Source organism: Poecilia reticulata, linkage group LG16, assembly GCF_000633615.1.
Source record: "Poecilia reticulata strain Guanapo linkage group LG16, Guppy_female_1.0+MT, whole genome shotgun sequence".
Classification (NCBI taxonomy): domain Eukaryota; kingdom Metazoa; phylum Chordata; class Actinopteri; order Cyprinodontiformes; family Poeciliidae; genus Poecilia; species Poecilia reticulata.
Genome location: NC_024346.1, coordinates 29,793,295 through 29,805,855, shown reverse-complemented (window position 1 = coordinate 29,805,855; position 12,561 = coordinate 29,793,295). Strand labels below are relative to the sequence as shown.

Sequence of the window (12,561 nt, the reverse complement as noted above, 5' to 3'; positions counted from 1 at the left end):
TTATTTTTCTTTTCACTGCTGATTGCATTCATACACACATATATACAAACATGCATGCAAAACTGATGCATTTGATTCAATTGTAACATCTCTAGTAATAAATCTTACCTGCTTCTTTCTTTAGCTACATCTGGATGACTGGCAGTAGGTCCTGGATGCAGCTGGAAAAAATTTTTGCGCATTGTCAATACATAGCACAATTACATTATGTACATAAACAATGTTGAAGCATAAAATAACATTCTAAAATAGTAGATACACACAGTTGCATCTCTGTCCTCATYACGGACATCAGAACGTTCCTKAAGAGTCTGATTGACACAAATGTGACTCATTCTGTGGAGTCTGTGGAAATAAATGTAAAATGAAAAAAATATTGAGGCGAATATATCGCTTTCTCAAAAATACTTAAGTAAATAAGTTAAAATTATTCTCAACCAACCATTATACAGTCGGGAATCAACGCAGTGATTATACATACCGGCTTCATGACTTTGTCCTCAGATCCGTCCGCCATTTTGTAGATCTTTACTGCGTTCCACACTCTGCCTTGCTGTACTGCGTTACAACAAAATAAATAAAATAACGGGAAGATCAGTTTTCCTTACAAGTGTTCACTATTCACTAAATGTGAAATCATAACTTACTGAATTTCTCTTCGTCCTGGTGGACTCCATAAGAGCTCCTCGGCACCGTGGTCTGAGGTCTGGCTGGTTCTGCTTGGCCATTTTTCAGGTCTGAAAARATCAAAGAAGATGCGAGTATTTTTAAGAGTTCAGAACATCACATGTAATAGAGATTACAATACAAAATCTCACCCTACACTTGTTTCGGCATTAAGAAAACAACAAACCGCTTTCTGCAAGAAACAAACAAAGCAACTGGCCTCGCTCCACGTGTTATTTATAAAAGCTTTTTTACAGTGAGTTCGGCCTTGTTGTACCGCCGCGGTGTCATCTGTTGTTTTCCACCGGATCATTGCTTAATATCAAAACCATACTGAAAACGTAACTCCGTGAAATAGGACTTTTTCCACCATTTCACACAACGCACGGGTATTTTCGTTCATGTTGAGTGTAGCAGTTAGCACTCGTTACCACCAGTGCAAATCTTCCTCTGGAGTTTAATGGCGGCTGCTTGACAGACTATGAAAGCTCATTACTGCCACCAACTGGACTGGAGGGTTAAATGAAAGTTGACAGAAAAAAACACATTCTAAAAGTTATTTTTTCAAAAGTTACGTCACAGTATATTTTATTTTTATTATAATTAATTATATGTTTATTTACTCAATTCTACTTTGAGCTGTCTCCTTTTTAGTTTATACAGAATATGATTCATAATCCGTGAGTTATATTTAATGCTTAATTAACAAAACTTTTAAAAAAGAATACAAATGTTTATACTCTGTCAGAAGGTATCACAAACTTTCAACCATTTTGTTCTTCAATTTAAACTTAAGAGTTAAGCAACTGAATACTGAAAAATCTGTAGTTTCTTAAGTCCTGTATTGTGTTGTGGAATGACCACTACCACTCCAATATAGCATGACTCTGGGTCTTTAAAGCAATCAGTGAACATTAGTTTGAATATTATTCACAAAAATACTTTATGTACAATGAACCACTCTGGAACATGTTTTTTTTTATTATTTTTTATTAAGTTGTGCAATTCCTCCCATCACAAGATAAATCTTCAGATAGGAGGAATGTCAAAGTAAGATCACGTTTCACAAAAGTCTATTGTATGTAATCATGCATATTCTTCTTTTATATCATCAATTCAACCAAAACTAAGTTTTTCAGTGCTCCTAACACACATGTAATATATATTTTAATGGATGAGATAGATTGTTTTCTCCAAACATACTTCTTTATGGTGAACAGAAATTAAAAAGGATTAGCTACAAAATGAATAAGAGTCAAAAGGCGGTGCTCAACAGTTGATTTGCATTTCCATGGCACTCAGCAACTTCATTTATAGGGGGATAGGAGAACACAGACACACAGCGTTTTTGACCATTTTTGGCAATGTTCGACTTTGACCAAGACCTCTTGCCACAAGCCCTCAATCTCCATGCGCACGGCAGAACAAGGTGTCAATAGCTGATGAAAATCCCATTTTTTGTCCTGTGTTAGGTTTGTCTAATAGGTCTAATATTTTCTAACAAACTAGGGTATTCACAGAGCAGCTTTGTTGAGGGAAATGGAACTAAAGAGGGAGTATAAAGTATTCTTTTCACATGTTTCAACTTTTTATGAGGGAGGAATTTCTAAAAAGGTAGTTTTTTCATCTTAATACTTATGCATTGCTTTATGTTGATTCATGAAATAACATCCTAATAAGATCTATTGTATTTTGTGGGCGTAATTAGGGGTGCACCGATAATTTTGGAGGATTGGTTGTATCTCAACAGTTCTCTGTTGCTCTGCCATCGAAGAGGTTTGACTGATGGACCCGCCCACCAGGTCATGTTGGCACTTTTGCAGTTAACAATAGTGGCCTACTGCAGCCAAATAAACGACTTTAGTGGCTTTTCAGACAAAAAAAAAAAAAAATCATTATCGACCAAAATAGTAATTTTTTAAAGATCGGTGGAGATTTACAATGAGCCAGGAACTGCAATGGTTGAATCACAAAGCAGATGTTTCTGGACTGATAGCAGTCATAGAGGCTCAGTGTTGTAAATTATCTACCACAAACCTTGTTTTTCTTGGAAGCTATCTGAAAATGTCTCAAGGCCTTATTTGCCCCATTGTAGACCTCCTTTTCTTCGTTTCCCCACTCGAGCCCATGCACCACCTTCCTCTCATTCTGCCTCCACTCTGCAGCCGCAGAAGGCCTGTTGGGAACATGAGAACATTGAGACTTTGCCATCTAACTTCCATCTGCTGCTGGAGTTGAACTCCCTACCAAGCACTGTTTTTATCCTGCTGATTTTATCACAAGTACACTCTCACACACACTCACACTTTCCCTTCTCTTAGACAGATCCTTATGATGAAGCATCTTGATCATCCACCACCAGGAAGCTTTTTTTTATTAGCATGTTTAAATACACTGCTCCAGTCCACCTTCCATGTTTTAGCTACTGAGTCCACTGCACAACTGGTAAGACCCCTTCTTCACTCAATATTAAATTGTCAAGAAGTGGCGCTGACATATATTAATTTCATAAGGGTGGATGTGATGGATGGAATTTCCTTTGATTTTCCCAGCATCCTCTTGGTGGGAAGCATGCTCCCAGAACAAAGTTTAATAAGTTGAGAATCTGGCGCTTACGTTTCCACACAGCTCAGTGGTGCTGATAAAACACCTCCAATAAATAACATTTGCTACAGTGTTCCCTCAGGACTGTGTGTGTTGGAACAAGCACATAGCTCACTGCTCCTGCTGCATGTCTCTGCAGTCTGCTACTCTCCTTTGCTCTTCTAGATCTTCATTGGATAAACAAACACAAAAGCTTCTCAAAAGTAAAAAAATTGTAAAAAGTCTTTTCATTTACTGTCATGAAAAATGCAAGTTGTCAGAAGACTTTTGCTTCCTTTTTCTTCTTTCCCATTCTGATATCACTTCATATACTTAGTGAAGGCTAAGCTGTGAGGTTCTAGGGTTGTTTGTCTGGTGGGAGATGGACTGAAGATAAAAACAAATCAGATTTCAAAAAGGGACAAAATTCCAAATTCTAGGAGTACAGTTCACAATGTCTGCACTGAAACTAAAGTATATTTAAACATTAGAATATTTGTTTTCTTTGAGCACCAAAACAAAACTATTTTTGTTTTATACAGTGTCTTTTAAAAAGCATTTACATCCCTTGACCTTTTCCACTTTAGTCCCATTACAGATTAATTGTATTTCCATAGCATTTGTGTGACCAACTATTTTGTACTAAACTGTGAATTAGAAGGAAAATGCTGCATGATTTTTAAAGTTTTGAAAAATAAAAATCTGAAAAATCAGGCGTGCATTTTTATTAGGCCCTCCTTACTCTGATACCCCAAATAAAATCCAGTGCAACCACCTGTAGAAGTTGCCAAATGAATATTGGACACAAAATAAACAAAGTTCACCTGTATGTGACAGCATGTAAGTATGAAAGAACTCTGTTGGGGGCATATATGTTTTCAAACTTTAAATTGTGAATCAGTTGTTTCTTTTTGCATTGCTTTAATTTTTTTTCTGTATGTTTGTTGAACAGGTCATGGTTTTCGTTCATGCTCGAAATGCCACAGTGAGGACAGCTTTTGGGTTGATAGAGATGGCAAAAAACCGAGGAGAAATCCGTTTCTTTCTGCCAGACCAGGGCCCAGTCTATGGCCAGTGTGAGAAACAGGTAAAACAAAAAAAAAAACACATTTTATGAGATTTGAGTCTTTTCCAGGTAAGTTGCGACAGCGTTTATTTTTTTCCCTCCTTGATGTAATATTAACTAATGCTTGAAAATCCTCTTTTGAAAAGTAACTGTAAAAAGTAAAGTACAGGTGCTGGTCTTAAAATCAGAATTTTACGAAAAAGTTGATTAAAATCAGTAATTCCATTCAAAAAGTGAAATGTATTACATTAATTCATTCCATACTGAAATATATATTTCTAATGTTTATTTGATGATTATCACTGACAACTAATGAAAGCTCCAAATTCAATATCTCAGAAAATTGTAATATTATGGAAAAGTTCAATATTCATGACCCTGGTGCCACACACTAATCAGCTAATTAACTTAAAACACCTGCAAAGGTTTTAAATTGTCTCTCGGTCTAGATTAAAGTAAATATTGTACTTGCTTTGGAAATTAAGATCCCAGAATCTGGAGGAAGAAAGGAGTGGCACAGAATCCACTTTCCTTGAGGTTCAAAGTTTCCACAGTCAGTGATGGCTTGGGTGCCATGTCATCTGCTGGTGTTGATCCACTGTTTTTTGAGGTCCAAGGTCAACACAGCCTTGGAAGTTTTTAGAGCACTTCATGCTTCCTGCTGCTCACCAATTGTCTGGAGATGCAGATTTAATTTTCCAACAGGACTTGGCACCTGTACACATTACCAAAGCTGCGAGCACCTGGTTTAAGGACCATGGTATCCCTGTTCTAAATAAGCCAGCAAACTCTCCTGACCTTAACCCCATAGGAAATCTGTGGAGAGGAACATTTGATTTTCCAGACCCAACAATTCAAAAGAACAGAAGGATTCTGAAGGATTCAGAAGAATCTGAACAGAGCAACCTAGGTTCTAGTAACACCTGAGCAGTGCCACAGACTGATCGACTCCATGCCACGACTCCATTGCTGGCTGCAGTAATCTGTGGAAAAGGAACCCCAACTAAGTACTAAGTGTTTAACATGCTCATACTTTTTATGTTCATATTTTTCAGTTGGCCAACATTTCTAAAAGTCCTTTTTAGTATTGGCCTTAAGTAATATTGTAATTTTCTGAGATACTGAATTTGAGGATTGCATTAGTTGTGAGTTATAATCATCAACATTAAAATAAACAATTGAAATATATCAGTCTGTGTGTAACAAATGAATATAATATAAAAGTTTCTCTTTTTGACTGGAATTGATGACATAAATCAACTTTCATGATATTTTAATTTTATGACCAGTAACTGTACTTGTACCTCAAAGTGCTTCACACTACATTTATACACACATTCACACACTGATGGTGGCAAGTTACTGGATAATAACCACAGCTGCATTGGGTAGTCTGATGCACTGATCACCACCAGCAGGCAAGGTGAGTGAAGTGTCTTGTCCAAGTCAGTGTGCATGGTTCTGTTAGCAGACTCTCTGAGTTAATAAGGTAACATTATGATGGGCCTTTATTAGAACTAACCTGTGAAACCTTTTTCAATGTTAAGTTTCTCCATATAGAACAAACTTCAGAGTTGCCTGAGTGAGTACCATGACACAAAGGAATAAAGAAGAAATCTCACACACACCATAGGCCGCGCCTTCAGTCCTACATGGTCCCTTTTTCTAAGTGCAGTGAAAAGAGAAACAACCAGAACTAGCAGTGTGTAGATATAATTATAGTAGCAACGATCCATGCTTTATCACCATGATTTTGGGGGATCAACATGTTAGGTGCTTTTTGTCACAGTTATCTGAAAGTGTCTAGAGTCCCTTTTCTTTCTTTTTTTTTTTTCCTACTCGATTCTTCAGAAGGGCAGAGGTACTTTGATGACATGTTCATCCACTGCTGGTTTTCTAATATGTAAATGTCTCATATTGTGTATAGTAAATGGTAAATTGTCTGTACTTGTATAGTGCTTTATCAAGTCCAGAGGACCCCAAAGTGTTTCACACCGCATGCATTCATGCACGTATTCACATACTCACACACCGATGGTGGCAAGCTACTGGATAGTAGCAATAGCTGCCCTGGGGTAGACTGACAGAGGGCAGCATTTGGCAGGCTAGCAAAATTCAGCTTAGAACCTTCACACACTTAAACTTTCAGCTCTACCTATTCTGGTTTCCAGGTCCTTATTTTTATTTTGTCAGTTGGTTATTCATAGACATATGTAGCAACACAGAACAATATGTGAATATATCTCAAAAACAAACTATTTGTCCGTAAAAGAATGCTTCTGTTTTTATCCTCATTCCACTTGTTTCTAGTATTAAAGACTAACCTACTACAGTTTGGGAGCGCTGGATGTTTTGATGAACAGCCTATAATCACTGTGTGTGAGCCTTTACTCATAGTTTCAGTCGTATATTACATTCTGTGTGGGCATGAAGAGAGTGTGTGTAATTAATGGTCTCTGTGCTGGAAGAGTACACAGAGGTGGAGCTTTATTCTTTCTCAAAGGACAGTCAGTCAGACTCTAACTCCCATCCCCATTTTTAAATCTCCAGCAACAGAAGCCACAGTGATAAATTTAGTAACCTTTTCCCCTACTCCCTGGGGCTGGGCCAAGATTGATGTGCTTCTAATCTCTTCTCTATTTAAATTGGATATGTATACAAATCAGATCACTTTTCATGCTTTGTATAACTGGAAACAGAACAGATTAGTGAACTAAAAATGGTGCATTGTGACCTGGTTAGTCTCTGAAACTGTACTTTTAAAGTACTTCTGCAATACTCTGCAGTTTATGTGCATACATGGTTTTTTTATTTAATAATGTGTATTATCCACTCCATTAGTTTAACTTTGAATGTGATTTTTATTTCTCAGTGCACTGCCAGAGGAAGGGGCATCAGGATGACTCCACTTTAAACCCACACAGAGATAATGCACTGCTTATTTGCTCTCTGGAAATTGCCCTGCATAAATATTTATAGGTGTTTTTTAATCTCCAATATGCATGTGCAGTGAAATAATGCCCCTCTAAGGTCACTCAAATAATTTAGCATTTATTTATCCAGCTTTAGATTATTTATTTTTCTCTCTTCTACCCATGTTATTTAATTGGCTTTATCTCAGGGGTTGGAGAGGCTGTCAGTCAAGCTTAGATATCTGAATATTCCCTCTAGAGCCAGTTATTAAAAGCAGTTTTTCTGTCTGAGCTGTGCAAATAATCCACACTAAGACCAAAATGGCCACATTCAAAAAACATACTGAAATAAAGCTTTTTCCTCATGTTTCTACACTTGATATTTAAATGTTGCACTATGAAAAGAAAAACTGTGGGTGTGTGAAGAAGAAACAGAAAAGTATGATGCCTGTCTTTCCTGCAACATTTACACATTACTTTTCTCTCCACTGATTGCACAGAGCGGCTTTTTAATTTGAATATGCGACATGTGATGTCAGAGTTTGTTTAAAACTGGTCTTGGCATTCTCGCCTTAGTGAATACTTTATACTTACCGTAAATGAATATACAATGACTGCTTTGTTGGTTTGACTCCTGAGAGCTGCTTTGAAAAATTATTATGTTTGTAGTGTACTACAATGAATATAACTAAACTAATTTAAATCTAGATTTAAATCAGATTTGTTTGCAACATTTAAATTACATTTCAGTTTAGTCTTTCACACACTTGTTACAAATCCTTCATCATTAGAATCTCTTTGGCTCTGCAGAAATTGCCCTCTGCTGCTGACTGTTTTTTTTTTTCTTTTTCATCCAGTTTTCATTTCACTTTTGGACAGTGATCTTGTGATCATTGTCACAAAGAAACCACTTCTGTCTCTAAAAACATAAGCAGGCTGAGGTTGTAAAACCAGAACAAGGGTGGACAGAGTAAGACAAAGTTAACCATTTGCTTGAGTATCTACAGTTTGCTTAGTGAAAAGAACTGTTGACTCCAAAGTACATACATGCTTTATGTCACTGCCAAATCTGACCATGAGTGCTTTTTATAATTCAGGATATGCGAAAAACTGAAGAACAGCGTTGCGCTGTAGATGGGCTTTTGTTGGATTTAAATAAAACAATACAATCAAGCCTTCTACTGGTCTTTGGATGTATATTTTTAAATAATATTACAATTGTTAAGGAAGAATTTTTATATTACTGTTAAATTTAGCAAAACTCTGGCTCTGATACTTCCTTTTGATCCCGGCTTYTCTCGCGTGGCCACATACGGGGACAAAAACACAACAATGCGTGTTGACGTCACAGAATTACAGAATTTAATCCAATCAGAAGAAAATATAAAATAGTACAGGAAACTAAAGAAAGACAGATACAAACATTGTTACCTGAGACAAGAAGACAAAGAAATATCAAGGACGTCCTTGGAGAAAGAGCTGGTGCAGAAGTAAAATAAATCAGCTTTTTTCTGAATTGTTTCCCTTGTGCACAAACTTTTATACCTGTAGGTGTGTTTTCCTCTTAATGTATTCAAATAAGGCGTATCTCTACTTGACCAATTGGAAGGCATCTCTGGCCCTTTTAAATTTTAGAAAAAGTCCCGCAGTTTGGTCGCAAGATCAAACACCTTTTGTTAAATAAGGTAGAAGCAGACTCTCTGAATTCATGGTGGTTTATGGTTTTCACAGATCAGTGTGAAAAGCTAGAACTTCCTACTGATTGTTTCCCAACAGACAAAGAGCAGATCAGAAGATCTTGGCAAACAATCTGCTTTAACTACAGTAAAATATATCAATAGGTCAGAATATGTTATAAATTTTAAAACTATAATTATGGTATTTCAATCAAGTCATGATAAATTCTAAAACTAACTTATTTTAAATTTATTTTCTTAACAGTATCCGGCCTCCTGTGGCTCTACAGCCATCTGGGCAAAGAGAAACGGATGCAGGAACCTCACAGGTAGCTGTGAAATTCTGGTTTCTCTTCTGCTCTGCCAGGAACAAACCTTTAATACTGTATTTTAATTCAATGAAAAGTTCTCCAAAAACCCAATTTGTTATTCTGCACTCAGCATCTCCAAAGTTTAGTTCTGATATCAAACCAAAAGCAATAGATAATAAACAGAAAATAATGAAGTACAATTCCTGTTTCTAATTAGGAATTAGAAACAAATAAGACTTAAGACATTCATTCACCATAAACCTAAGTATTTTCTAATACTAAACAAAACATTTTCATGTGATTCTAATATAGTCAGAAATAATACAATTTCAAATACATTCATCATTAACTAAATTAATTCTAAAACAAGATAATAGAATTTTTAGTCAAAACATGTTATTAATAACTAAGAAAAATGTCTTACAAATTAAATGTTAGTGATTTAAAACATTTTATGTTATATTCAGTTTTTGCACCATGTCAGATGTTAGTTTGGAAGACTTCTTGTCCTGGTTACGTGAACCGACCAAAGTTCCCTTTCTCACAGTAATTCAAGTGATACTGTCCTCCACCTTCCTGCATATGTTAATTTATGACCTCCTGTCTTTAATGATAAGACCCCAGGGGTCTGAGCTGAAGCTCTCCTGCAGATCCTATAGTTCTTCGGGTTTTAAATCACTAACACAAACCTGTTCAAACTTAAGAAATTCGTTCTAAAAAGGTTTAAACTGTTTTAAACACTCAAAATAATAATTTTTCTCAACACAATCCATTGCTTATAATGTTAGTCTGTCAGTTGCAGAACTTAAGTGCTATGTGTAACAACACATAAGTGCTATGTGTTGTTACACATAGCACTTAAGTTCTGCAACTGACCAGAATGAGGCTTGGTCAGACAGAAATGATTTAAGTAATACCTCACACTTTTTTTTACATGCTGTGAGAGTCTTTCACACACTTGTGTTTCACACCAGCAGGAACAAGGCAGGAACACAAATGTTCCAGCAAACTTCTCTTTCTTTGTCATTTATGTTGCTGGCAACCTACCAACCCACTTTCTGCAGACCCCAGACTGAGGGGATACCTGAAAGGGCTACTGAGGCGAGCTTGTCCGCAACCTGCTTTCCGGCTTGAACATGGCCGTCACGTGTCATCCCAGTGCTACACAAGATGATTATAACCATCACGAGCTCCACTGAACCCACAAAATTTCATGGCACCACAGCCATGGGGGATCAATGAACTTCGGTAGCAATGTCGTTTTGCCTTCCTTGAAGGCCCGGGGAATGATTCCACTGACCAACCACGTTGTGAGTAGCTGCGCCAGTTGCTCACCCTGAGGATCCCAGTTCAGCAAACCCTTTTTGCTGATCCTGTCTGGGGTTGGGGCTGTGCCGTTTTCCATTTTGGTTAGGCTTTCCATCACCTCTGCAGACCGGATGGGTTTGTAGAACTCCCAGTTGTCGGAGACTAACTCCCCGAGCCTGTGGAACTGCCCTCCGACTTCCCATCTCTCATGAAACGCTTCGTAGATCTGGTCCGCCGGCAGGGGGCATTCCTGACTCTCGGCACCATCAAGGATCTGTGTGAATACCAAAACTGGCACTCTCAATACTCACGCCTTTGTTGGGCAAGACGCCTTACCCAACCCTTCACTTGGTTGTGCTCTCAAACGGGAGGACAGGCCCTACCGTTCCGCTCCACTCCCCCACCCACCCTAGAGATGATTTCAGACGCTGAGGATTCGATCAGCAAAGGGTTCTGATCTACGTCCCTAATCAATGCAGCAATTGGTAAGGGACGTAGTGGGGCTGCACAGCTGGAATAACTGCATCACTGTCATCACCACGTCTTCCACTGTAACTTCAGCAGATTGGACAGGCTTCCATTATGTGCAGTAGGGCTCTCATAGCTGCAGTCTCTAGCTCCATGCAGACTAAAAGCTCTCCTTCCACCAATGTTTCCAGAAATATATCTTTGCTTGTGGTTCCTTCTTACTGTTTACCTTGAAGTCGGTACATTATTTGTTTTTACATTCAAAAGAACAGTCCTGCCCCATAATTATTAGTACACTTGTGTCCTTTTATTTACTGATAAAATTGCATTTCCAAAAGTATACTTGGATGTTTAATCATCTTTATTCATTTTATAAATTTATCATGATTTTAAAGAAAATGGCTTTTTTTTCTTCTTTTCTTTTACAAAAGCAATTTAAAAATTGTATCAAAGAGAAAACTGATTTCTTCCAAAAATCATTTAAAATTATATTAAATATGAAATAGGTAAATATTCACCTCCTATAAGTCAATATTTAGTAGATGCACTTCACAGATTGCCATTGGAATGCATTCCACTCCTCCATGATGACATCACAGACCTGGCAGATGCACTTTTGGCTGTTATCACAAAACTTTAGTTACATTATAGCTCTGCTTAAGGAGCAGTGGGAATGCATTAGGATACACCCACTCAAATATATGATGAAATAATAATCAGATGTTATTTATTGAATTAATTTATTTCCTAAGGTGTCCCTCTTGCTTCATCCAAATACTAAAATGATTTTATAGAGTTGTAAGAATAAACTAAATTAACCATGTTGTCTGACTTAAAGGCACTTAAAGTGTGTTTGGAATTGGTTTCAGAATATGACTTGCATTTGGGAAGCATCTGGACAAACTTCTCACAGGCACTCTTTAATTTTGCTTGCTTTGACTTAAACAATCCACCCTCTTCTCCTCAACTATCTCCACACCCTTCAACACAAACTCAAAGAGAGATGGGCAGATTTTCAGTGGATGATAAGAGACACCTTGTGGTCCCATAGGTGTGGTGCACATTGTTTTATAGGTCTGTCTCTGTTTTTAGAGAGCTTTAAAGCTTCACCTCACACCTTCTAAGAGGCTTTAAACAGAGCATGCATGGCATAGCATAGAGTATTTTCTATTAAAAAATCAGTTTTTAGCAGTGATGATATGAAGCTACAGAGATTTAAACTGATGAGAATTTTGCTGTTGTGGACATCATTCTCTTCAATTCTTTGAATCTCTGGTCTTTTTTGAAGAGCAGCTTTCATGTGTTTTTTAAAGATCCACTGATGCCTCTGAGTTGGAAGCCCCCAGGGACTCTGCACATCAACAGACAAGGCTTGTTAATGTCATGGTTTCTTTTCATTTGATGCTATTTTTACAGCTCAAGTCCACTGCCTGTCCTCTTACTGCTTGAGTTTATGACAATATGTCATCTGTCCAAACTCCCTCCTCAAAGCGCTGATCAACCACAAATAAGCCACACCTCAATGGCTGCTTGAAACAGGAGTGACAAACACACCTACTGTACTACAAAAC

The 12,561-nt window shown here is 37.4% G+C and overlaps 1 protein-coding gene across 3 annotated transcripts in view; it reads left to right on the top strand.

The window, feature by feature from the left end:
* Nucleotides 1–12,561, top strand: part of ascc3 (activating signal cointegrator 1 complex subunit 3) — a 368,707-nt gene that overhangs the window by 206,496 nt on the left and 149,650 nt on the right. For all 3 annotated transcript variants that reach the window (XM_008432855.1, XM_008432856.2, XM_008432857.2), the window contains one exon: nucleotides 4,202–4,336. In XM_008432855.1, the coding sequence (XP_008431077.1) occupies nucleotides 4,202–4,336 (135 nt within the window). The remainder of the gene's footprint in view (nucleotides 1–4,201; nucleotides 4,337–12,561) is intronic.